Here is a 27,845-nt window from a genome sequence, read left to right on the forward strand (position 1 = left end):
CGCTCCGCTGGAAAATCCCGCATACATAAACCTCACCTCACTGTGGGAAACTGCGAGGAAATATGATATTAATTCTGTGTACATTTTCCACTTTTTGAACAGCTTTTGTCTTCCATGCGTTGCAGCTTTCAGGCCACTAACTGACTTTTTTAAAATGTAATTTTGTTTTTTGGTTTCGGTTAAATAAACGTGTAAATGGTTTCACTGCACATCACTTTAAAGCCTCTTAGGAGGTAAGGTGAGCTTTTCTTGGTGTATTATTTTATTCTAATATTAATTCAAATTAAACGCAGTAAAAATAAAATGTAATTTCGTGAGCCCCTCTGACGTCATGGATATTTCCTCCCCCCATGCTGAGCCCTTGACTTTCCTCCCCCCGTGTTAAAGCGGAGACAGGCTGTCCTCCTCCGCCTCTCTCGGTCTCCCTGCTAGACTGAAGCTGTCCCGGACCTCAGACCGGATGATGCGGGTTTCGGTGCTCCGGCTGGCCGCAGCGCTGGCTCTGTTTGCCGCAGTGTGCGGCTCTCGGGCGGAGATGATCGATGACATCCTGAGCAGCCTCTCCCGCGGAGTGTCCTTCCTGGAGCAGCAGCATGAGCACATCAACCTGGACGGAGTGGTGGGGTTCGTCATACTGCAGGGTAGGACTGTTTACCAGCTGCAGGAAAACATCTGGAGAATAACAGCTGTTTATGGTTTGCTTGTTTTGGTGAAACTCACTGATTTGAGATGCAGGTGCAGATCGAACAGGTTACACAAATATGCGAAAGCTTTTAAAGTGAAATGCTTTTAACCTCAGTGTCGACTCAGAGGTTTTTGTCTCGCAGTGCCTGAAAGTGACACATTTTCTGCTTCACTCTCAGACTTTTCACTGATCTGTTTTATTTTATAGTAAAATACAGTAAAGTACAGCGCTGCCAGCACAGCTACTGCTCTGACATTTGATTTTATGACAATGGAAACCCCAAAGTAATCTAAAAATAAAGTAAATCTATTGTTTTAACCCCTTCTGTCCAAAAACAAATGATGAACATTTCCAGATAATAAAAAGTGTATCCCCCCAAAAAACGTTGATTTTGTGGCCGTAGCTTCTTAAAGAGCTAAAGTGGGATCATGTGTATTCAGAGCACAGAGGATAAAATGATGGCCAGTATTTTCTGCACGGCATTTAATATTCTGATTGGCCAGCTTCTAGGTGCCTGCTGAGGGGCAGCAATCTGTGCAGCATTAAACTGTAAAGTCGCTCAAAGGTCACGTTACACGTTTTTAATGTGAACGTTTGATGCTGTAAGGACAAATATAAAGGAAGCGTGTGACTCCGCTCCACAGTGACAAACATTTAAATCTTGTTGGTTTCAGCAGCTTTGAAGACAAACAGTCTTTGTTTTGCGTCACACTGTTTTCAGGTCTCACCACCGCTCGGCGAACAGTCCGCAAGTGTCTGCAGACGAGTCAGGGTCTTCCATGTGTAACATTGTTAAAAAGATGCAGATTACAGCTCACTAAATGACACAACACTGACTGAAGCTGCGCCGCCACATTTGGCTAAATAGCTTCTGCCGTGGTTTGTTTTCTCACCAGGAAAACGAACTGACTTTAATGTGAGGCCGTGTTTGTCCCAGCAGAGATCATCTTCATGCTTTATTATCTTTCCTCATAAATGCAGATGTGCAACAGCTGCTCTGCTGTTTATGAAACAGAAAACAGCAGAAAGTAACAGCTCAGTATTCACCATCTGCCTGCTTTTCTCATTTTAGACACAGACTGTGTCCGTGAAGTGACGTAATTTGAACCTTTATATTTTCTGTATGTTGACAATACACAGCAGCCTTGTGAGAATCACAGTTTCTAAGTTATAAGGCTTTTTGTCAATTTTCTACCAATCATTCATGAAGCTGACTTTGAAGACCTCGGTGGATGTAAGTCGGCATTTACAAACAGACATGATGCCACTCAGGAGCTACACCTGCAAACCTGTTGGCAACCAAAGCAGTCACACAGAGGCCTTCTGTGCAGCTGACCTCTTTGCATATGCAGCTGATTTCATCAGCCAGCGGTCAGGTAATATCGAGACCAGAAGGCTGCTGGCTGGTCTGCAGGTCTGTGTGACTGAGGCTGAAGTAAAAACACTGAAGAGCTCACCTTTGAAATAAAACAGGAAGTAAGCCAAAAGAGGGAAAACACAAAGACAAAAGCGAGGACATGAAAAAGAACAAAGGAAGAAAGTAACAGATCAGAAAACCAACTAAGGGCCTACCTTTCAAAATAAAACAGGAAGTAAACCGAAAGAGGGTCCATCCACAGGAGGACACAGGCAGAGGAAATTAAAACCATAAAGCAAGTTTACTTACATCCTTTTATTTTACGAATGAACTCTTTCTTCCTGTTTTTGTGTCTCAGCTGAGCTGAAGGAGGCGGTCCGGACGTGGCCTCACACCGACCCGGTCAGCTGGGCTCAGAGAACCACTGCCGTCGCTCTGGTCAGACGTCTCGACCAAAGTGTGGAGAAGGCGAACGCTGCACTGGAACAGGACGACCCAAAATACTACAGAGGTGAGACTTTCAGACTCCGTGTCCCAAAAGTCTGCAGGTACAGTGCTGATCCATTTAGTGGTTAATTCTTGGAGCTGTTATGGTTTTTATGTGGAAGAAATATCTTCAGATATTAACACATGAAAAGGCTCAGGGCAGTCTCAGATATGTATTTTTTATTATCACACCTTATATTTATGAAGGTAAACGTGTCAGTGATGTTACAAATCTGTTCTTCACAGTGACACTGAAACACTACAGGTGAGTGAACACAACATCGAGAACAGACAACAGTCAGAAAGCTGAGAGACAAATTTCAGTTTCACTGCTGTGACATCTTCTGTAGGTGTTTCCTGAAAAAGGAGGAGCTTATTTAAAGCCTGTTTGAACTTATAGGGGCTGTTTTTGAGTTAAATTTGTATCTAATTATGTTTTTAATCATCACGACGTATTGATTAAGGTTTAATTATATAATTTAAATATCTGACTTGAGAGAAATGAGCAGGCAGGTGTTGCACAGACGTGCAGGTGAGGTTTGTTGAGATCCTAGCAGACTTTAACACTTGTGCGTTTCTTGCATCCTCCTCTCAAGAGTTCGAGCCCCTGTTGTCGTGGAGTTTCTGGCTGATTCCTCAGGAATGGTACACCACAGATCCCAGCCTGGTTTATCCCTCCACCATGACCACTGAGTGTTACGACGAGCAGCTCAGTGACAAATGTCTGACCCTGCTGCTGGGAACCTGGTAGGAACCCACACCAACGCCCCAAAGAGTCCGGCTTCAGAGGCTCTTTACTGTGCTGGTTCCCCTACATTTGGATTGTTGGACTGTGCAAATTATTCACCGGCCGCAGCCTGTTTTTTAACTTTAAAAATGCTGATTTACACTAAAAAGAAAGTTCTTTATCTCATTGTAACTGTCAGTAGTTTGGATTGTTTTTCACTACTGTGTAATTATGTATGAAGGTAGCAATACCTGTTAGCTGAGGTGAGGACACTCACCTGCCCGAGTCGTGTGTGTGTGTGTTCGGACAGGAAGATGAACGGGACGCCGTGCATCGTCACCAAGCCCTGCCGGGACACCATGACTCGTTTTGGGTGTCCACACTACTCTCTGTCCCACCAGCTTCTCTACTTCATGATCGGAAAAATGGTGAGCAAACAAAGATGGAAACAACACGTAAAACCACTCAAAGACCCACAGATGTGTGTAACACTAACAAGCATTTTGGAGAAAGAAACAACCTCATTTTAGGAAGCCTCACAGAAAGAGGCTCGAAACCAGATATGAGCCTCCTGTGTGGAGTTTGCATATCGGCCCAGAACCTCCGGTTTAACTCAAAATACCAGATCAATGCTGCCTATCTCTGCCCAAGCTGAATTTTAAATCTTTTACTTCCTGGTAAGACTCATTACATTTTCATTAACAATTTTCATTAAGAGTCTTTACATTTGTATGTTTTTCCCAGTAAAATACTGAGCCAAAAGCTCAGGCTGAAGGCTGCTCTAAAAGCTGTGAGCACAGAAGCCCCACCCACCCGCTCTCCAAGACATTCTGTTTATAATGTGCAGCCAATCAATAAAAAGCTGTCTTAAAGTGAGACCAGTACAGAGCCAAAGACAGAGCCTTGGGGAACACCGCAGGTGGCAAAACTACTGTTAGAAATATTTGATTAAAGTAGCGAGGACCATGATTTCAGTACGAGGGGAATTTATGAGCTTCACAGTTTGACTCGTTGGTATTTCCATTTCAGAAAGGCTGCACTAATCTGCTGAAAGGTGACACACGAGCATCCAGAGCAAACATGACTGAACAGAACTACCAGAGGATCTTCTGCTCCAACATGATGAAGACCAACCAGGACATCAAAGACGGTCTGAGCGAACAGATGGTCGACATCTTCATCGAAAACAGTGAGTGTCCACATTTTCCTGATCCGGTGTTATTCCGGTTTGATGCAAAATGAAAAAAAATGTTCTTCCTCATATTTTAATATTTTCATGCAAAAAAGCTTAAAAATGAATTAATTTATAAATATAAACCACTAATTATGATAAACGTAAGGATAAACTCATAAAAATGATTGACTGGAATGGGAAAACCATATTGTCAAATACTGATGTGTCCTTTTGAATGAGATAAACGTTTACATTTTTTTGATGACTACATCACCATTTCAATATAAAAGAAAATTATGGAATAAAAGAGATCACAACAAAATCTGAATTTCAACAAAATTCAGAGTGTTGGTTGTAGAATTTGGGGATTTTAATGTCGAGTCCTGACTTTTCAGGAGACATTGAGGCTCGCCTTCAGAGAATTCATGTAACAAAGAAAGTTTTTTCTTGTTTTAGGACTTTTTAAGACTTTTAATTTAATTTTTGTTTTAGATTAAATTGAAACGTGTACAGGGGGGAATTTGGATGAGCAGTCAACTGTAAAAATGTCTGAACTGTAAATAAATTAGTTTCTGAGTTTCCTCTCTATGTTGGCAGTCCTGATTTGTGGATTGTCTGGATTCTCCGACTTCCACAAAGCCGACTGGCTGCAGCACATTCTGAGGCTGCAGGACGAGGAGGTGGGCTGCTTTGGGAGAGACAGTGAGTATCACAAACCTGCTGAAATATATGTTCTTAGTCAAAAATACCAAATATGTCAAACCTCAGAAATGCAGGTTTTTTTATGTGTTAGGCAAATAAAACACAAAGAGCATTCGTACAAGTAACGTGGCGATCAGATCTCTGTCTGACGTTATGTCAGTGAAAAATCTGCACGAGATCTGAATTACCTGCAGATTTCTTGAGAAAACTTTTGAGGAAGTGCAGTAATTTGTTATAGAAGACACTTCAGAAATATTGTTATAATTTACCTACAGTTTCTAAACTTTTCATGATTTATTTCTTGATTTCTTTGGACAGACCAGCAAACAAAGACTGCAAACAGAATTTTCTGCTCATTTATTGTGAAAACTTTTAATAAGAATAAATGTTTGAAGTAGTCGTCAGGGATGCTGGTGAATAATAATGCTGCCCAAGAGGTGTCTGTGTGTGGATAATACAAACTGAAGAGGACCTAGAATACTTCCTTGAGGAACACCATATTTAACATCAGCTGCCCTGAACCATTAAATCACTTTTTACTTCAATTTTTAACTTTTGAGTAGAAACAATGATAATGAGAGTAGTGATTAAGAGTCCTTCCATCTCAAATCGCTGCCAAAGTTCTATATCTGCACATACACGCTAATAAAAAACTGAAAGCCATGCAGAGTAGTTTACAACACGAAATTCTTCAGTTAAGTTGTAGCATTTTAAACTCTGGGAATTCTTTATGTTGGCCAAAGGCAGGATGTATAATGGAAACAGGTTACGAGCCTGAAACTTCCTTGAAGAACATAATTTCAACAACAAATGTCGTCGACACTAAATCACCCGAGTTACAAATTTAACTAGAGGGATGGAAAATCTTTGGGCTGTTCAGAAAATTTGAGGTTTTTGGGAGCTTTTCGTCACAATTATTATTGCATTCCTGCAATGTTCATGTTTTGGATCCTGTAGTAAGATATATAATAAATAGATTTAAATATCTATTTGAATACAATAAATAATAAAATCAGCCATGGAACAGACTTTTTATATGCACTGTAATGATGTATTAACCCATTTGATGTATTTTGAAAGCAATTAGGTTTAAACAAAAAAAAATCTCCTAATTACTGATGTGGATTACACAAGAATCAATTATCTGTATTTATCTGTATTAAATTACTTATTTCTGGGCAGTTCATTCTCTGTTGTTCTCCTCAGAGAGCATCATCTCACAGATCATTGGAGACGAGCTGCTGGAACAGCTGCAGCCTCACAGGAGAGTGAAGAGGAGGGAGAAGATACTTCCAGGTCCGTTTACATTTTTCTCAGCTGAGGATCTGTCACGGTCTGCAGCTGCAGAATGTGTGAAGTGATGATGAGGCGGTCCCAAATGCAGGCTTAACAAAAAACGAGCTGCTTTATTCATAGGCTGCACAAAAACAGAAGCAAATGGCGAATGGAGATAGAACTAAACTAGGTAGACTAAAACATGAATCACAAAAATGAAACTAAGAACTTGGACGTGGACAACTGGACAAGGGACAAGAGGAACCTGACACAACATATATGCACACACACCCACACCCACACACGCACACACACGCACGCACACACGCACGCACGCACACACACACACACACACACACACACACGAGGGTGATTAGGAAAAGCAGAAACACACGGGGAACACAGCTGGGACGAATTAGGTGTGACGAGACAGGGAGGAAGCAAACACACTGAACACAGGATGGCAGACTGTCAAAATAAAACAGGAAACACACTAAGACACAGACTAAAACACGCAGCATGATACAGGGGCCGGGAGGAAGGAAAGCACACGGGACCAAGACAGACTGGAGAGACAACTGGATGAGACACAAACAGTTACAGAGGCGAGACATGGAGGGAGAGAGAGACAAGACAGGCTGGGGAGAACACACATGGACAGACATGAGTGGCTGTGGAAACACAAGGAGGGGAACGTGTGGACACAGAAGGGAGACGCAAAACAACGACCCGACTAAGACATACACAGAGGGTGAGGGAGCGATAGACACCGAAACACAAACACAGACGACAAGACAGATTCTCACAGGAGACACGACGACAAGGGCACAAAAGGGACCTAACAGACCAGAAATGACCAGTAACTCAGTGACATGGAAAGGACTGAACTCAATACTGAATGATAGAAAACTCAATCATAACATCTCAGGAATCACAAAAACACAATAAACTCAGAACTGGACCAAATGACAAGATCGTAACAATCACATCAGCTGATCTTCAGCCACTGTGGCTAAAGAAGCTTGTTACGTTTGTAGGTTTGGAGGAAATCTGAAGAACGCTGGTGTTGTGAAGCCAGCGGAGGTCACATTAAAAATGCAGTTGGATGCAGAGCTGCTGGAGCTCATATGCTGATAATTTCTTGTTATGTGTGAAGCTGGCATGAACAGTCTTTACCACCTTAAGTACTTCATCTGATTTGGGGGTTTTGTTATTGTCTGATAAACTCTGTTTTCTTTCATCTGCCAGACGGCTGTTCCAGTCACATGACGGCGGTGGCGGTCGGTGCTCTGGGAGGATACCTGAACTACTACCTGACAGAGCAGGACATTACAAAGAGGCCGCTCTCCTGAGGGGCGTTCTCACGAGAAAAAAACACTGTAGATCATCAGGTAGAGACTTTCGTCATCGGCGAAACGAGGCAGACTCTCCACACCACATGTCGCTTTAAGAACGTAGTGTTAACATGATGAAAACGCCTAATGCAAAGCTGGGATGTGGAAGCTAAAGCTTTATTTTCAGTCATGTTTTGTTACTATAACAATAAAGCTGATTTTTTTTTTACCATTATTATTGTCAAACCTAAACAAGATGTTTGAAAGTAGTGATGCTCCAACCGTAAAAAAGGATGGCGTACTCAATAAGTAGGACCGTGGTAAAATGTCAATGGGCGTTTTGGAGGATGAGACTTGGAGTAATTCGACTTTTCGAGGTCATCACGAGATTTTTTCTGGCTCCAGGGGTTAAAGTGGGCCACGGCGATCCTGAAAGCCCACCTCCAGTTAATGAGTGATTACATTTGATCAGCAGCTTTTAATATTAAGAGTTCATTTTTATTGCAGCTCGGCTTTGTTTCCAGCTGCTCCCACCTCAACCAATCAGACGGTGACACACGGCTGCATGCACACTCTGAGCCTTCAATCCTTCCATTCGTGTCAGAGTTCAAGCTCACAATAAGACTGGAATCTTAATACTTTAGCATTTAGCCATCACTACAGGAGTCCACAGAAAGTGCTGTATGAAAGTTACAGTGCTGAAGTCCCACACTGAGCTGTAATGGTGACGAGGGCAGAGCTGGTCCCGATGTTTTCAGCTTTGAGAACTGAAAATGCACAGCTAAGAGTTCTTATACAAAAGGTTAAATTAATTCAATTCAGTTTTATATATATATAAATTTATATCACAACAAGAGTCACCTCAAGGCGCTTTATATTGTACGGTAAAGACCCAGGAAATATACCCACCCCCCACCAGCCCAATCCCACTCTAACCCCTGTGCATCAGCGACACTGTGTCCACAAAACAGTGTTTTTTCTTTGATGTAGCCTCTTTAGGAGAAATTTGTAGTTGCGATGAGTGAACAAGAGATCAGCTGGACCTGGAGGGGGGTGGGGTTACCTTTGTGTGAACACCACAGTGAGAAAAACACAGAGGACACAGCGTGATGTGGTCAGAGACTCGACGATCTTTGAGGTCCGATTCTGCAGGATTTATTTTTAAAGTTTATATAAAGCTGAAGACGCTGATTGGAGCATCTCTATTTAAAACACATATTTACATTTACTTTGAAAAAAACATCAGAATCCACCCAGGTTGTTTTCCTGGTGAAAACCTTGAGTTAAGTTCTAAAAATATCTTTATTTACTTTAAATCGTATTGTTTTTCACACGTATTTAATCGACAAACAGAGTCGGGAGCAGCGGCTGCAGAGGATCTGCATGAACCGAATGCATGGAGAAAAACTTACATTACTATCATCATGTATGTTTATGTTAGTGAAATAAACATAACCAATAAAACTAAAGTCTGTTCTACAAACCGTTGTGTTCATAGTGATGATAAATGCAGCAATGTGATTATATCAGATCTGCTCACTGAGATCACGTCCTTCAGCCAGAAGTGTCCCAGCGCAGAGAAGCCGGACGAAAGCTCCACAGAAACACGTCACTGTGTGCTGACCGTCTTCAAACCGAGTTTTTGTGGAACTTATTAAACTGTCCTAACTCAGCCGGTAACACCTTCGTGATGTCACTTGTTCCAGCCAATCACCTCGTAGAACAGGGCCTTGAGAAGCCGAGCCTCGTAGGTGACGGTGTTCTTGCCGATGTGAATGCGGACCTCCTCCAGAGGCTGCTCGATGATGGCCGGCACCTCCTTCCCATAAACTGCAGGAAAGCAAAGAAAACAGTTGTTCAGAGCATTCGGAGTACAAAATGACTTTTTACCGCAGTACTGCAAACAATTTTACACTCCAGCTAAACAACCTAAAGTCCCAGCGTGACTGTGATGGATCGATCACAGTTTGAATAATGTGCAGTTAAATATCTGTGACGCAGAGGACCAGAAACAGGCAGTAACACCCTGAATGTTTGATCCGTTTCCTGATTATTCACTGAAGAAAACTTCAAAAAGTGTGTTTGGATGAGCTTCAGAGGCTCATATCAGCAGGTGTGACCTTCACTGGTTTCTGACTTCTGGACTTATCATAACTCTAAGCATCAACATTAGCTGTTTAAGTTGCCACCATGTTGGTTTCTCAGAGCTGAAGGGGACTGGAGCTGTGGTCAGTGTCTCTTACAGCGATTTCCAACTGTGTGAAGAGACTAAAGATACTACACTATCACCAAAACGTTAACGATCACTAAAAACTGGGACCCGTACACGAACATTTTAATCTGAAGAAACAGAGTAATCCCATTAATCGTGTCGTCACAGGCGTGTTTGTGACGGCTGCTCACCCTCGCAGTGCTCCAGGAACTGAATGCACTCCTGTACCACGGTGTCCCTCAGCATGACCATGTGTTTGGACATGTTCTCCAGCAGGGACAGGAAACAGCGCTTGGCGTAGAACCATGTGTCCGTCCCCAGCTACACACAAACAGAACAGATTAACAACATATAACCAGACTGAACGCCTCAGCGCCTGCCAGCAGGATTTGTTTTGTGAGCATTGTAAGCTGTCGTCGTGACAGTTTAACCACGCAGGACGGTTTCCTGTATAAAATGATCTGAAGTAACCAGAGACGAGAAGCTTGTGTGATGGGCGTGCATCTCGCCAGGTTTCACATTCCTGTCGTGCTCGCTGGTTTCACTGTGGATGCGACTGGATGGTGATTGTTGGAGGGGATGACAGGCTCAGGATGATGGCGCGTGTTCTCAGCTGGATTTTAGTGGACTCAGCTGCAGCTGGACTCCGCTGATGTTGTGACCAAACGGGATCAAAAGGTTCCCAAAAAGAGCAGCTCGGCCTTGGAGAAGGTGCTCCTGCAGGACTGTATTTGTTGTTCAGATATTTTTTAATCCTTGGACACAAAGTCCGAACACTGCAAGTGGGATTACCTGCATTTAATATTAAATTAAGCTAAAGCATGATTAGATTTCATCAGACTGTACAACGAGCTGTAAGTGGAGTCAGATTGCACAGAAACTGCAGATTTATGAATAAAACTAAACCATGAAGGATGAAATGTTCAGACTGCTTTTGATAAAACTGTCCATGTGCATGGTTCTCTTTTTAAGTCTTAATCTAAAACTACATGCATGAGTCTCTAATCTATAAGCATGAACGTGGACATGGAAGTGAAGAAGACTGTCCGGGTGTTAAGCATATTAAAAAACACTCCATGAAGCTTGTTTGTTCCTGTGCCTCCTGCTGCTCCTGCAGCTGGTGGGGCTGGTTTGGGCCTGGGCCACCAAGCATCCTCACTGTGGCTGTGTTTTTCCATCACAGCCATTAAAGGCTTGCATTCTGTTATGCTGTGTGTCCTTCCAGTGTTAAATGACACAGAAGTGTGTGGTCTGTATGAGCCCTGCTCGTTTTTGTGTGGGAAAAGGAAAAATCTTCAAATTAAAGAAACAAGATTTGAGTTTTCATTTTTTTCATCCATCTGTTAGAACGATGCCATCCAGCACTGATTTACTCGGTTCAGTCGGTGCTAAGCATTTAGCCCCGGCCCTTACACCACTTACACCAACACCAGGCTCTGATTGGAGGCTCACTCTCCCAACAGATGGCCAATCAGCTGCAGTCCCAAGAAGCAGGACTGCGGAGGGAGACTTGAAGTGTTCCTGAGTGGAAGCACAGTCGGCACCTCTTCTCTCACTAAAGCTGATCGCCCGGTTGAATCATCGTGATTACAAAAGTACTGGAATCAAAATCTTCTGAGTGTTGTTCACAGTTTGAGGATCACCAGGGTGACCTGCTTGATTTTCTTTTCTTAGCTGCAGGCACTGGGAGCCAGTCAAACACCAGGGGCATTAAACTGGGCAGTAGGAGACGACGTTGTGGTCAGCCTCGGTGACCCGAAGGTCTCTGTGATCTTTTGTATCTGACTGATACAATTGGTGGAAAAATGGCTGACCTTCTTGTTGTAAGGCTCCAGGCTCTTGATGACACGGGAGATGCCAAAGTCGTAGTTTCCCTTTGCACAGTACAGCGTCCTGAAAGACAAAACACAAGTGTGCAAAGAAGGTTTCACAGAGATGATCTTACTGATGAAAGCAGGACGTTTTTGTTCTTCCTCTCTAACCTTCACATCAGAAATGATACAAAATAAAATACTTAGGACTGATTTCTGATTGCATAGTAACTCCCTTTCATTACAACTGAAGAATACAGTAAATAGCTGCTGACTGTCCCCATAAAGCTCTTCCTGTGTGGGACTCACCCGATGACCAGGTTGACGATGCAGAGGTGAAAGACCTTTTTGTCGGGGTCGTCGTAAGAGATCTGCTCCTCTTCTTTCTCGATCTTCCTCATCAGCTCTTCAGCCTGTTAAACCGGGACGACACGCAGAGATCATCAGTCAGAGAAGTTATGCTGTCCTGTTATTGCAGAGGCTCGATTCTGGGCTTTGCTGCTCTTTCTCACACATTTCCTTTCTACTCTCAGACACAACAAAGGCTCCCCCCAAAAAAGCCATCCATCCTGGACAGTGGAGCTCGAGTTTGGATGAAAGTATCACACAGGGACCTGATCAGACTCCCAGCGGGGAAAGGCTGGAGCTAGCTGTCTGAACGTTCAGGCAGTCTAACAGCACTGCTGGATTTCAACATGTTTCCATGCCCGGCTTTTTGTTAATTCTGTCACCGTCAGTGTGGAGAGAAAGTAGTGCCCGCTGTGGCTTTACTGCATAACAAAGAATCAACAGTGACAGTGGCCATCGCACAGAATGAGTACAATAACCATATGTGTGCATGCGTCTAAACAGATATCCTCTGTGCTCCCTCTCTCTTTAGGAGGACATCCCAGTGGACATTAATCTAATCTTCTATCAGGATATAAATGCTGCTTCATCGTTTTTCTCTACAATGATATATATTAAACTGGAATAGGGTAATTCATTTATTTCGTTGACTTCTTTTATCTCATCTGGTGTGTCTCTGTTTTTTAAAGCAGTGCTTTGCATGAGTTTCATTACTTTCATGTGTGTTATAAACGTGTTCCTTCTGGATACAAATCATATAGAAACACCTTTGGGCTGACAGTGACCGTGTCTGTACGTTACCTCTTCGTTTTGGCTCGTCATGATGTAGGACACGCACAGGTTGGCTAAGACCACTGCGCTCACGTTCAGGATCTACAGAAGCAAACACCAACATGGATCAGAGGCTTGACCAATGATTTTGCAGGAAATCTTTTCAGTCAGCAGCAGAACCTTTAAATTATCCCACTGATGTGAGGTTAAATCTGAACTGGAACATATAAGAAACCTGCAGGTGTTTTCACAGCTATAGTCTGTTTACTCTGGGTTGGTAAACTTGTAGCTTTTTCTCAGGGTTTGGTTTCTTTTCTTGTGTCACTACAAACCACATGAGAATGTTCAGTCTACTGATTGGCCAGATGTGTCTGAGGTGAGAGAAACAAAAGTAAATACAGGAAGAAGGTTCTGCACTACCGCACAGAGCATGGAGAATATTTTAGCTGAAACCTACAACGTACAGCTGGCTTTGGCTCAGATCGAGGATGGATCACATTCACACCATAAAAAATGCTCTTTGTTCAACACTGGTGCAATTACTGCGTTCACACCTGCACAAACCAAAACGAACCAGAGTTTGAATTGAACAGACTAAAAACCACAGGTGTGAAAACATCCTAAAACCTCTTTGTTGTCCAGTGTTAGTGCGCTCTGTTAAACACTCCAGACCTTCAGCCATGTGACTGTCTGAGGTTGTACAACATCAGAAACACCACTGCAAACCATCACACTAAACAGCGGATTCATGCACAGATAGAAACTGCAGAGGCAGAGAAACAGGTGTTTGGTCTGTTTTTTGTTTACCGATGGTTTGCACTTGCAGGGACACTCTTGTATGTTACACTGCTCCACCTGGACAAAAAGGCACACTGTCAGCTTTTACAGCTGACGTCACACTGTCATCATTTGGTGCCCACAGTTGAACAGGCGGGTAATCATCCGCCCTGAGCACTCACGTTGTCGTAGTGCTTCTTGACGATGGGCTCGTAGAAGCCGATAGCCTCCTTGTACTTGTTCTGCATGAAGAGCACGTGAGCCACGTTCAGCTTCCAGGTGTCGTTATCGTTGCAGTACTCCACCGACTTGCGAAAAATCTTCTCCACCATCTGGAAGTTCTCGCGGTTCCAGTAGATCTTAGCCTGAGCCATGAGGACAACGATGTACCTGTGAAGAGATGCGGCCAATCAGAAAGTAATCCTCTGTTACTGAATTTGCTTTGTTTCCATTGAGGAAATGAAAACACGGCTTATTTATGTTTATGTTTGCGTGTCCTCACTTTTCCTGCATCAGTTCGAAGTCCTGCACAGCTTTCTTCAGCAGTTCCTCATCTCGAGTCAGCCTGGTTTCCTGCAGCTTGAAGAAGATGAGTGATTCACACAGACATTTAATTTGTATTCAATCCTGTCCTGCAAGAAATCGGCAAGTTCAACTGCAAGCCCCTTTGCAACCAGCCTCCAAACCACGTTTTATAGTTCTGAGTTAACCCACAACGCCACTCCTATAACAAAAGCATGTCTGATATATAAACCCCATGAAATAAAATACAGGCAGTGTGAAAATGCTGTGTGCAGTAAGACAGAAAGAGCAGCGTGAGGTAAACAACCTGCTTTGATAGCTTGCGTAGCTGTTCCGCCAGTTTTCCGTTCATCTCTTCAAACTTCCTGAAAGCCTGAAAAAAGAACGCAGGTAATGAAACATGACGGATACAAAAGACACAAAAACAAATCTGATGCTGAACCATCAAACCGGTCTTTTCCAGCCGACTGTCATCCACAGCATTAGCTGTGTTTCATTCACAGTGTTGACTGGTTAGCTCAGCAGGTTAACGTACTATGGTTCATGTTTCTAGCACTCCAATAACGAGTATTATTTTGTAATTTCATCCTTCTATACACTCTCTGCCGATTGTCCAGGTCTGGATTGTGGCAGCAGCAGTCTAAGCATAGGTGTTAAGACCCCCCCCTCCCAGCCATCTCCTCCAGTTCTTCTAGGAGGCTGGTTAAGTGTTCCTAAGCAAGCCAAATTACAAAACCTCTCTAGAGTGTCCTGGTTCTGCTCTGGGGTCTCCTCCCAGTTAGATATCCCTGAAGCACCTAGAGAGGGTCCAGGAGTCATCCTATTCAGAGGCCTGAATCACCTTGACTGACTCCTTTCGATGTGGAGCAGCAGCTCAACTGAATGACTGAGATCCTCATCCAATCTATGGCTGAGTCGAGAAACCCCTCAGAGGAAGCGGACGTGTCTTCAATGCTGCTTTCAGTCAAAACACAGAGCTCGTGGTGAGGGAACGTAGACTGAGCCATAAAGAGTTCCTCTTTACCACAACGGACCGCTACAACGTCCTCATTGGTCCATCTGTCAGTCTCGTCTCACTTGTGAACACCCTCACATAACTGAAACTCCTTCCCCGTCCTGGAGTCTGCACTCTCTTTGTTTTCCAGCTCAGGTGTAAAGGTACTAATTCTCATTTCAACCACTTCACTAAAATGATCTGTTTCATTTACAGTCATTACAAAGAGACTCAGAAAAATCTTGCACATGAATCCAAGTCCAAGCTGGAAGTCGACATTTCAATGAGAACAGTTTAAACAGAGCTTAAATATATTTTTCGGCCGTGAAACTTTCATATCATGTGGACATTTGGTTGATTTCATACAGATCATTAAAAATAGCTTCCTATTGTTAATAAGGTGTCAGGTGTTTTGTACCGTACCTCCTCTGGTGCCGTCTGGCAGGTCAACAAAGCATCAAGAAACTCGTACATGTACTGAAAAAGAAAAAGAAACAGATGATGACTGTTTTTGTTATTACTAGTCATATTTGTGCAGACGACACTACACCAGATGTGCTAATTAGAATAAAATCAACTGGCTGGTCTCTTGAGGATGCTCGTTACTCACCGGGGAGAGGAACTTGTAGGTGAGATGTGCGTTTTCTGCCAGGACATCAGCTGCCAGGTCAAAGTACTGTGAGAAGTCCAGCAGAGAAGTTAATGCCATCTTAATGAAAGACTTGCAGCTCTTTGTTTTCAGCTCTTTCCACTGGAACTCACACCACATGAGTCCAAATCCCTTTGCAAACAGTGTTACTCCCTGCGTGGATGCTCACTGGTGGAAACTGCTGACATGCCACAGAGAGGCGTCGTGGTGTTTTTGGAGAACGGCGATAAATCTCTGAATAATGAGGTCAGCGTGAGCGCTGTCAGGGAGAGGAGCTGTTCAGAGTTTATAGGGCTGCCAATTAAAACGAACTGAATGGAAAATTTTAATTTACTGAGGAAAAGTAAAGAAAAAAGCATAGAAATTAATTGTAAAACTTTGTGTTTTTGGAGCAGTAGATCTGAATATTGATGCTTAAAGTCAGAGATTCTTTATCTGTCTTATTTAAACTGGCACGGTGGCGGATGCTTTTGTGAAAGATGTTTTCTTGATTAATTTCTTGTGAGATTTATTTTTGTGTCTTTTATGGTTCAGTGTCTACTTGTCTTTATCTTTGTTTTTACTTCTGTCTTATTTTGGTAATCTGCAGCAGCTACTTCCTGTCGCCTCTGTAATTTTCTGCCACACCCTGATAAATTTCAGCTGTGTCTTCTTCTTCTCAGTTTTTGGTTACTCCACCTGGTTTCCCTCCTCGTGCTCCTTTGTGTTTCTGAGATTCCTGCGTTGTTTGGCCACGTGGATGTTTTTTAAAATGTTTTTTTTTCTGAACCTTTGGAAGCTAAAACTGCTTGTTTCAGTTACCTAATTACCTGAACTAATCTGAGCTGCTACGAGCCTTTAAAGCCACGGTGGAGTGGGACAAATTATTTCCCACACTGTTTTCTGGATCACAGCAAGAGCCTGTCTGAAAGTCCAAATAGCGCTGAGTACAGCACGTTTCATATTGATGTTATTGGTTATTGGTAACTTTATTGTCCCTAACGGGAAATTGATTTGCAGTATGTCCGTACAAACAAACAAACAGACAACCAACACATCACATACACACTCCAAAATAATATAATATAATATAATATAAGCCTGAGAAAACAACCTAGATTTTTCATCAAAAAAGTGCAATGTGCAATGGCAACAACACTTATGGTTTAGTGTTATTAACTATGATAATAGCAGCAGGTACAAAAGACAATCTATGTCTCTTTGTCTTCACTGCAGGCACTTTATAACGACGACCTGATGGAAGCAGTTGAAAATCATTAAAGAGACGATGATCTGTTAAGTCTGGTCTTATTATTCAGGGACATATTACCGTACCAAGCGATGATACAGAAAGTTAAAACAGATTCAATAAAACTTTTATAAAAAATCATTTCAGATGAAACATTGAAACCTCTCAACCTCCTTAAAAAGTCTTTGTTGAACCTTTTTCACTGTAGCAGCAACATGTGACTCAAAGGACAGAGTCTTATCAAGAACAACCCCCAATACTTATAACTGTCCACCAGTTCAATGGCTGCACCATTTACCACTGTTAGTGCAGGATGGCGGGATGTCTTCCTGAAGTCAATAACCATGTCCTTGGTTTTCAAGGTGTTGATCATTAAGAAGGACTGATCACTCCACGAAACAAACTCATCCACAACAGGCCCATGGGAATCCAGGACGCTTACAATGACTGTGTCATCTGCATATGTGTTTCTATAGCAGAATAAAAGTCTTCAGCAGGTTTGCTACAGCAACAGGAACAATTACCAGGATCCCATTGTTCTAATTTCTGTGCACATATTTTTGCTTTTATTCAAATGTACTTTTTACTGAGCCTCTTAGCTCATCATCTGTCTGAAACAAGCTGTTTTTAGTGCCGTTTAAGACAACCTGCTTCTGATTGACTGCCCCTCAGAAACACCGGGTTATAAAAGCAGCTGCATGTGATGATCACAGTAAGGAAATATACTGTCACAGGCGTCACGCAGGGCCAAGAGTAGAGTGTTTGAAGCAGCCTGAGCTTCTGGCCCACAGGGAGTACTTGTACATACGCTACACTGACTTTATCAGACACTTTGCTCATGTTTAATATGAACATCCACCGCTGGAACATGAGATACATGACAGAAAATCAAGAAAAGCATCTTTGACCTGACGTTTAGCAGGTCAGTGGGAGTCTTTGCTGCTGTAGTTGGTCTCCTTCAGATAAAATACTGCTGCGTACCTCGTGTTTGCAGTAGAGCAGCAGCAGGTTTCCAAAGGTGACGGGGGGGAAGGAGGGCTGCTGCAGGAGGAAGGCCAGCTTCTCGAAGCCCTCCGACGGCTTCGTGTCCATGTTCAACAGAGCCTGGTTGTGGAGTGTCACTGGGTCCAGTTCCTGTAAAAATACACATAATATAGGAGATGAAGTACATAATACTGCACTGAGTGTACAAGAATAACTGCACTTTTTCGAATTGAAGCGGGGCTGATTGCTTTTATAATGAACCAGATAAAACACAAGTTGTAGAGACTTCAACAGAAATACAAACTTTCATCGTTTGTGAGTTTTCAGTTGCTCATTTTGTTCTTTTTTATTGTTAGTGTATAAAAGAGGCACAGCTGGAGGGAGAAGGACTCTTTGAACAGCCTGTTTAAATTCTTGTTTCAGTTTCTAAAGATGAAGAAGCTTTTTCTCCTTCACTGTTTCTGTGTATGAGCAAAAACACCAGGTCTGGAAACGGTCACTTCGCTCCTCGTGGTGAATTTAATTAAAAGTGTCCGAGACTATAAAAATGTCACGAGCACTGTTACACCTGAGATCATGAAAAACTGCTGTGGCTACAACAGAACAGTTTATGATGATGTCAAACATCATATTTAATTGACATCATTTAAAATGATGCTCAGAGTCGAGGATGGCTCATTCTGTTAGACGGTGTTTGTCTCGTCTCCTCTCTCCTCGTATCTCCTCCTCACCTCCTCTGCTCACATCTCACGTGGGAGGGACGAAGGAGGATGAGCACCCTGATCCTCCCTTTGTCATATTAGGAACAGAGACATCCTTTAAACTGGCACACTGAGACTGAGCTGCAGGTCACAGTCAGGAGGACAGAAGAGACAAGGAGGCACAGGTTAGAGAAAAAAGCCCCCCCCCCCCCGCCCAATGAGTGGTTGTCTATAGTGATAAACAGTAAAACGATGGTGTTTACGTTCTGTTCTACCGATTATTTAATTCACAAAAAACAAACACTTTAAATCATATAAATGACTAGAATAAGAGTGTATTTTTTACACTCTGGATCCATTTCATTTGAGTGTTGCTGTTGTGGTCCCATTAATTTCAGCCTGTAAAAAATTTAGGTAAAACTTCACTTCCTAGTATTTCTGACTCAGTGCACTTTGCATGGATTTCCACTAGGGGGCGCTAGTTGTTCATAAGCCATGACTCAGAGGCAGTGACAGGCTGGACCAAGGACAGTGTCCCATCTGTACATTAATTTTAATGAAGTCATCTTAGGATGATAAAAATACCATCATTACCTCCATGTAAGCCTTCACACCTACGTCTCCATTCTAATCTTGAATTAATCTCTGTTATCTACAGGCTGTCAGGCTCAGCGAGCCCAGGCAGCCTTAATTCAGACAACTACTGAATAACAACACAGAATCATTCGTTTCCTTCCTTTCGACTGAAGTCTTCACCCTAACAGTAATGAATTTGTGTCCATGGGGGCCTCCAAACGTGATTGTGCAAACAGTTTCAGGTCCTTACCTCATCTGATCTCGGGGGCATGTCTGTCAGAGCCTCCTGAGCTGTTTTCACTGCAGGAATCCACATGGAACACAACAGAGAAGAAAACAGGTCGTTTCGGTGCACATAGATGATTTTTTCTGAGAAATTTCTCTTTGAATGATGAACTTTATGAACCTGGGAAACTTAAACAGTGCAGAGTCTTGAAAACCTCATAAGGAAAATCGATAATCATCATCTGCAGGCGCCCCGTGGAACTGTTTTCAGATGTACTGAGTCAATTCCTCAAACATGAGCAAAGCTGATTTTCATCCTCACTCTCTCTCCCTACCTACCTGTCATTTAACGCTCAATATCTAATAAAATCAAAACTGCAACACATGCCACAAAGCATTTACACTTTTTCTACAAAAGTTTTTCTGGAAAACAAAGTTCTGATCACTTCTTATTGGACTAAAAGTATCCCACTGGTCCTCTGGGCTTATTGTTAGGTTCTACCTACCCCTTTAAAAGGATTTTCTCCTGTTTGGCACTCCCAGCTGGAAATCTTTTAACAAAAACCTGTAAGGCTGACAAGTAACGTCTAGTTTCTGAAACTAGGAGTGTTTAGACTAACCCTAACCCTCTCTCACAGTGGTTTTCCGGTGACCTGGTGGCTCTTATTTGGGGTTCATATCTTCCTGAAACACACTTCAACACGCAGACAGCAGAAGCCTGAGATCAAATCACCACCAGTGGTGTTGATGAGGTTAATAAGAAATGTCCAATAGCCAAAACGTGCTCGGGATGCCCCCTAAAAACGTTTCTGAGCTCATCCCTGCAGGCTGGGTTCAGCACATCTTTCCATCCGTTTCATGCAGCAGGTGACGCGACTCTCCGTCCGTCTGACAGAGCCGGCCGTTTGATGTGGGCTTCCTTCCTGCATGTCGTCCTCTGATCACTGTTCTTTAAAGCTTTGGTCTGATAATGTGTCAGAGGGTGGAGAAAGAAAGGACGACAACCCTGCTTTTGAAGATTAAAGGAAGCTTTGCAAGTTCTCTTGCAGCCGATTTTCATCTCTTTCTATCGGTTTCTGTTCCTCTTATGAACAGGGAAAAGTTTACGGCTGTGACCTGGTTTAGGACACAAGCACTGAGCCTGCAGTCAAGTAAGAAAACACAGTCCCAACACATACATCAGTTAAAAATTCAAAGGACTGAAAAAGACCCAGGTCATCAACACTGACAGGTTCAAGGTTCGAGTCCCTCGGTTCTAACCTTTATGGCAAACACAGTTAAACGCTCACTTTTTGCATTGAATGTAAAAGTGTACAAGCTCCTTCAAAGGCTTTTTCAGTGTGTTTAATCACATGCATACGTTTTGCTTTAGCTTGCTTAAAGTAGTACCTGATGCTTAACAGACAGACTGAAACTGCACTTTGTTAATGTTATTACAGATGCTCTGAATAGGAGAATCTGGTGTGCAGTTGTTGTGTCCATGGTCATTTATTCATTGCTTTGCAGAGTATTTTTTGATGAATAAATGACCATGGCATGTTGCGTCTTTCACAAAATTTCTTAAGGTCTAAAACATTAAGGAGCCCTGGCCACCAGACTCACCTCAGTGGAAACTTCTGGATTTGTTTCTTGTCGCAGACGCTGTTTTCTCTGCACTGGTGAGGTTTTACACATGTGAAACCACAACGAGCGTAAACAGTTTTACAGGCCTCTTCTTGATAATTGCGGCCTATGCAAAAATATATATTGTGCTACGCCACAAATGGCTGCTGGAAGCAGTGACTCTGAACATCGTCGAGGCATCCAGCTCCCGTAAAACACCAACGCTCTACAAACTCCAGCTTTAGGGAAAGTTTTCATGTAAGAACGTTCTTTTTATCCAAATGTAAACTAAGTTACAGTAACGTGCAAAGGTTTTGAGCCACCCCTCATTTTTTTATATGTTGCAAATACAATGGGAAGTAGATGCAACGATTTATTGAAAGACATGCAGACAAACACAGAAATCGAGTGTTTACGGCAAAAACAGAGTTTGTACACCTCTGAAGAGCTTGAAAGTCTGAACTCTCTTAGGGAACCTTCTGTAGTTTCTTTCTTCTCTTGGTGTTCAGGAAGGGTTCTCCGGGGCTTTTGAAGGACATTCAAAGCTCGTCTTTGTTTCATTCTCTGCATCAATAATGTTGAGTTTCGGGCTCTGGGGAGGCCAATCCATGACTGATGGTTTCTATCCATTTAGGCTTTTACTGCATTGGCAGTAAATCAAACTATTGCCAATCAGACACTTATCTTTGCTGCATTTCTTGTTTCTTGTCCAAATAAAAACTTTGAAAGACAATTCAGAAAGCTGGAGAACTATTGTTCAAAAGGACTTAAAAAATACAAGTCTGGCTCATTTGAATCAAAATATAAAGTAATGAGGGATGGTTCAAGACTTTAATCATTTATTCATTAATTACTACAGTTATTATTAACTTTAACCGCCTGCAGACTTATATCTATGTGACTGAGCAAAACTTTGTGATAGCTAGCTAACGTCGGCTTGTTGTTCTCCTCACTGTGACCTAAAACCAGCGATTAATCCACCAGGAAAGTGTTTACTGTGGTTGGGGGGAAGGTTTAAGGAGCTTTTACGATGGCTTTTCTTATCAGACCCAGGACCCACATCCATCCTTTATAATGTAAACAGTGAGAAACAGCCGCTAACGTCAGGTTAGTCAAACTAAAGACCAGCTCTCAGCACACCCATGTGTCTTCACAGAGGATTTAGATAGCTATGATTGGCCACAGCATGGATAGGTTTGTGATGTTCCTCAGCTCTTGTGTGGTTGGTGTCTGAATACTGACTGTGGTTCACTTTACAGCCACAGTTGTTATCAATATTTTTTTTTTTACGCGGGCTCGTCTGCCACCTCACTACCTCTCTAAGTGACGTGTTGGAAACAGATGGAGGTTCTTACAGTTCTTCAGCTCGTAATTGATTGCAGCTTTGAGGTTAAAAGCTTCGATCAGGGCCGACTGATGCAGGACCAGCGTGTTTCCCACGCTGTGGATGTCGATGCCTTCGGTCGTCATCCCGACACTCAGCTCTGGTACGCAGAAAAAAAAACAACCCTCATGCTGATGACAAAAACATGATCTAAAAATAATAAATATCTAAAAGAGGAGAAAATCACAGCTATTTTTACCTGGATGTTCCTTGATTCCACGGTCTATGATCTCTCCGATATACTTGAGGGCCTGATTGTGGTTCTTCAGGCTGTAATAAGTCAGGGCGATGTTGTAGGACAACGCTGAAAATAAGAGAAAAAAATGACACAAAAACCCAGAGGTGTACAATCATTTTATCAATTTTATTTAAATTTATGATGAATTCAAGTCATGTCCAGTTTTTGTTTTGGTTCTTTTTGTTTAACAGAAATAGAAACTCATCTCATCTGCAAATATTTTCGGTTAACCTGAAAATTAAACCCTTTCCACTGTAAAAAGTAGTGCGGAGTTGATTACAAAAACCCCAGAGACAGCTGATATTCTCCCACAGACTGTGGATTCTCCCACAGACTGCGGATTCTCCCAACGGCACCAACTATAAGAAATGAAGGACAAGATGATTTCTGCAGGAGGAGCTGTTTGGGTCAACATTGCTTTTTTATAGAGATGGAGCAGATGAAGATATGTTACTGGACCGTCCTTCCAGCGGATAGACAGACGGGTGAATATTTTTGGGTTTCCAGAAACACTCCAGTGACAGTAAATAAATTGTATTTTGATTTCAGGTCAGTGCATAGAGAACAGCTCACTGAATGTGTGTTTTTAACTGATCACCTGGCACGTATCCCAGCACTTGCATGGCGGACATGAACTTCCTGCAGGCCTCCTCATACTTGCCGTCTTGGTAAAGCAAACAGCCCATATTGTAGACGTAGTCCGGGTCGTCCGGCGGCAGCTGCTCCAACAGCGACTACAAAAACACAGCAGAAAGTGACGCTAATGAAGGCGTGTCTGGCTGTGCATAATAAGGATTAATCTGATGCTATACTGAGCAGAAATGGTATCGTGTGTTAACAGATGACGTGTTAAAGCTCCTCACCTTGGCAGCGGAATAATCTTCCTCACAATATTTAATGCAGGCCTGCAGCTTGACCATCTGTGCCAGAGAGAGACAATAAACCGAAGGTAAAACAGGGACACGGCAACAGCAGGCAAGTGCTAATTTTAATATGGGGCCAAAAAAAAAAAGAGCCAGTACAAAGTGTAATCTGTAATGCAAACTGTCATCCATAACCATTTTTATGAGCTTCTTTTCCCCATTTGGACCTTTTCTCCAAAACCTCTGAACTTTTCTTCTTGATATTATCACAAGGACAAAACAAGCTTAACCCTCTGAACCCCAGAAAGCTTCTAGATGACACTTTTACTCTGGTGCGCATTAGCTCCACTGAAGGTATGTCACAAACCGTCCACGGGCAAAGGAAGGGAGGATAGAGTGGGTCATCAGAATAAAAATAATTCACATAACAGGATGGCAAAAGGTTTTGTTGTAAATTTGTAAATTTACAAGAGAAATCTAACCCAGTTACAGTTAATGTATGAAAATTTGTCACCAGCTTTCATCATCAATGTTTCCATTTTTTTCTTGTAGGTTTTAGTTTTTTATAAATAGGAGATCAGGAGATTTTTTCTTGCAAATTTACAAATTTAAACTTGAAACTTCTGTGTCTGTAAAATATATTTGGGAGTATGTGTGCGAATAAAAAAAAAATAGATTCATCCCCAACAAATGGCTAAATTGTCGTTACGTGACTACGGCTCCTAGCTGACTCAGTCTTAGCTTCTCGGGACTGTTTAGCGAAAACGATGTATTTTTGCTTTAAAAGTGACACGCTGACTAAATTAATTTTCATAAAATGCCACATTATTAGGCATAGATTATAGATTAGCCTTCATTCTCTGCCTTGGCAGAAGTTTGCCTTGGACAAGTCAGAGAGACGCGCCACATAAAACAGCGTTTATGATGCTGTTTTAAATTCATACACACAAACACACACTCGTAGCTTGACTTATTATCATTCAATGATTTATAATGGTGCTAAAGAAAATTTGCACTGATTAACTTACAAGTTGTTACCCTGCACCTTTTCATCAGCGTATTAGAGCCACTGAAGGTACAATCAGGGCGTCGACTCTTGTGATTTATATCTTTGGTGATTTTCAGAACCTGCTTTATCACTGACGCTTCAAATATCTCCTGGAGGAAGATGGAGGGAGCATGCTAACTATCTCTTTAGACCAAACTTTGAATTTGATTTAATTAGATGTCATTATACTCAATTTTCCCTGAATTAGACCTTTGGAAAGCTAAAAATCGATGACGGAATAACCAAGGAGGTTATGTTTTTGGTAGCATTTGCATGCGTCTGTAAACACGACAGCTTTTGAATAAATTCTAATAAAACTTTGTAGGGGTGTAAAGTGGAGTCATGTTAACAATCCATTAAAATTTGGCTTACACCCACTGAGGTTGTCAAGGTCAACTTCATGATTTATTGGTCTAATATATTATAAACATAATATCACATCTGACCTCTGACCTTTTCTTCAAGGTCAAAAGTTTGATCCGAAAGTCAAAGTGCTTCCATGTTTCTCATTGCCATTGTTCATACTGACAACAGCAAGACATTTGTGAGGATTCTAAATATCACGTTACTTTGGACCTCTGACCTCATTTTCATGGTCAAACTTGTCAAATCTCTTTTATGTGCAGAATTATGCTTAAAATTCTACTTCCTTTGTTTGTATTGGTAACAGTTAGGAAGTGATTCTGGTGTACGGGGATTCTAAATATCACATTAGAGTTTGCATCCAAATATCATGTCACAGCTACTCTGACCTCACTTTTACATTTCACATCTGCGTTTCTTTCAAATTGACCCCAAATGTGATATATCTTTAAATAAAGTATTGTCAGGAGAAAGAGAATGAGCTGTTAGGAACACAGAGTTATATTACTGTAGTAATATTACACAATAAGATCAAGTAATTAATTTCAGGTACTTACAAATCTGTACCTATAATTCCTTGCTGAGTCCTTTTGTGTAATCAAAATAAACATCTTTCATGATACCTGTATCTAGTCTTTACTGCACTACAAACTTCCTAAAGTCTTTAAGTTCTTAAAGTAGATTTAAAAGAACAAAGAATACAAAATGTATCTTCAGAGTAAATATCACCCAGAGAGTGAGCTGCCTTGACGCAGGTTTGTGTGCTCCGAGTGCTTCTTGTTGCATCTGTTTTTACACCTTCTGGTTTTGATGGATGGTGTTATTTTTGTGATTTTTTTGTAAAACCAGACACTTTTTCTGGTTTGGGGGTTCAGAGGGTTGACCCTGATGCACAGGCCGCCTTCTTGTAACTTTGATAAAAAGTGTGGCCCTTGTTGCTGAATTACAAACATTTTTGTTTGCCTTTGTTCATTTATTGTGCATTTATGGGCCATATGCATTCGCTAGAACACGTCTGGTGAACAAATGTTCCTCGTGATGGAGATCGTCCAACAGATGGTGTTAAAGAAATTCTGTACAAATAAAGTGGAATTGTTCATAAACTGACAAATTTGATGCAATGATGAAACACCTGGACCACAACACTTCCAGCTCTTCGTTTATTTATTTAAATGACACACACATGCACACACAGCTGGGCTCAGTGTGTGTGTGTGTTGTACCTTGGTTTGGCTGCTGGGGTTGTCGAGTGCAAATGAAGCCTTGGTGGCCTCGGGATAAGCACCAGCTTTGTACAGGGACTGGGCGTAGTACACTTTGTACTCCTCCACCTCCGGGTGCAGCTGTGTTAGCTGCTCGTAGCACTCAGCGGCGTTGGTGAAGTCCTGGATGTGATAGTAGCAGAAACCAAGCAGAGACAGCGCCGCCCTGGACTGAGACACAGGTGAAAGGAGGAGAGAGTGACCAGCTGAGGCACATCTGTAGAGAAAAACACACAGCTCACCTGAGGATGTCTGAGCACAAAATGCAGACATCTTCAGCCCACCAGGGTTCCTGCTGCATTTTAAGATTTTCTTTTCTGTATTTTAAAAACAGTTTCCTTTTTAAGATCTCAATAAATAAAAATTAAGAAAGAACAAAGCTGAAAACAATGTCTTGCAGCAGTGCAGTAATCCCTACAACTGAAAGTGCGCCAGATTTACTGAGGTGCAATATGCAAGAATGCACTTACAATGTGCTAATTTAAAAAGAAAGATGTAGCCAGTTTATTTCAGTCATAATGAAAGAAATGTACTGAGAGCAGAGCAAATTAGAAGGGAAAAAAATTAGTGACTCAGATGAGGGAGCGAATAATTTACTACCCAAAGTAATATAGTTTCATCACAGTAACAGTGAAGCAATTCAGATCAATGACAAAACACTATAATAAAATTAATCTTATGGATCCAATGATGAAGTCTTGAAAATGAGCCCCATTAATTGCTGCTTTTGGACAAACATGTGTGTAATAGCTTTCCACACCAAAAAAAGCCCATGTAACAAACAAACAAGAAAATCAAGTTGTAATGTTTCAGAGCTCTCTGTGTGCACTGTTGAGTAGAGACAGGAAGAGAGAGGATTACTGTTTCTTTAAGTCTTACATCGCGGGTTGCATATCTCCTTTCCCCCCTTGAAGATTGGCAGACTTACCTTGGTGTGTTTTTGGAGCTGGCCGTTCAGGATGTGAATGGCATCCACATACTGACCATCTTTAATCTACAACGCAGACACATATTTATTGGGAAAAGCTTGAGTATGTAGACTGATTAACACTCGCTCTCTTTATCCAATCACTTGTAGTAAACTACAAGGACTGGAGCGATAAGAACTTCAAAGATTAACCACCGGTACAAACACTGCAGTTTACATTTTCTCTATGTTTGTTATAAGTTTAAACTTAAGCCGAATTTACGGAAAGTGCATCTCAATTCCAGAAAAATATAATTCGTCTTGGATAAGTACTTCATTGAGAATGAAACACTAAAATAAACGATTTGTGAATGGAGTTTGGTTCACGCTGTGTAGCTGCTAGCTCAACAAGCTAAGAACCCTAACTAATTGGCGTATTCTCACCAGTTTGTAGATCGTAGCCGTGTACTCTCCGTCTTTTATAGCAGTCATTGCTTCAAATCTGCACTCTCATCAAACAGACACTACTTGTGGCTTCGGGTTTTCCCATAATCTGGGTCGTAGCATTTAGCTAGCTTCTGCTTGGCGAAGCACGGAGAGCATAGGAGCTGTTACTTAGCAACGGAGGAGAGCGGAAAGG

The 27,845-nt window shown here is 42.0% G+C and overlaps 2 protein-coding genes across 3 annotated transcripts; one reads left to right on the plus strand and one right to left on the minus strand.

The window, feature by feature from the left end:
* Positions 1 to 251: 251 nt before the first annotated feature.
* cunh16orf89 (chromosome unknown C16orf89 homolog) lies at positions 252 to 9,209 on the plus strand. The gene is made up of 8 exons (XM_040041942.1): positions 252 to 641; positions 2,401 to 2,553; positions 3,125 to 3,275; positions 3,566 to 3,683; positions 4,285 to 4,444; positions 5,027 to 5,131; positions 6,338 to 6,427; positions 7,655 to 9,209. The coding sequence occupies exons 1-8, from the start codon at positions 461 to 463 to the stop codon at positions 7,756 to 7,758; spliced, it is 1,062 nt and encodes a 353-aa protein (XP_039897876.1). The 5' UTR covers positions 252 to 460; the 3' UTR covers positions 7,759 to 9,209.
* Positions 9,024 to 27,845, minus strand: flr (fleer). Of its 2 annotated transcripts, XM_040041849.1 has the most exons (20): positions 27,650 to 27,845; positions 27,227 to 27,292; positions 26,260 to 26,469; positions 23,626 to 23,682; positions 23,361 to 23,496; positions 22,724 to 22,828; positions 22,496 to 22,624; positions 19,564 to 19,613; positions 18,034 to 18,186; positions 15,786 to 15,851; positions 15,599 to 15,652; positions 14,489 to 14,554; positions 14,162 to 14,238; positions 13,842 to 14,049; positions 13,690 to 13,737; positions 12,913 to 12,984; positions 12,073 to 12,176; positions 11,767 to 11,845; positions 10,144 to 10,273; positions 9,024 to 9,570 (listed from the first exon to the last, which is right to left on the minus strand). In XM_040041849.1, exons 1-20 carry the CDS (start codon positions 27,695 to 27,697, stop codon positions 9,434 to 9,436), a joined length of 1,995 nt encoding a protein of 664 aa, XP_039897783.1. In that variant the 5' UTR covers positions 27,698 to 27,845; the 3' UTR covers positions 9,024 to 9,433. The 2 variants fall into 2 exon arrangements, with proteins under 2 accessions (XP_039897783.1, XP_039897793.1); XM_040041859.1 differs by lacking the exon at positions 13,690 to 13,737 and having other exon boundaries at positions 27,650 to 27,844.

Source organism: Simochromis diagramma, unplaced genomic scaffold (assembly GCF_900408965.1).
Source record: "Simochromis diagramma unplaced genomic scaffold, fSimDia1.1 OVJJ01000321.1, whole genome shotgun sequence".
Classification (NCBI taxonomy): domain Eukaryota; kingdom Metazoa; phylum Chordata; class Actinopteri; order Cichliformes; family Cichlidae; genus Simochromis; species Simochromis diagramma.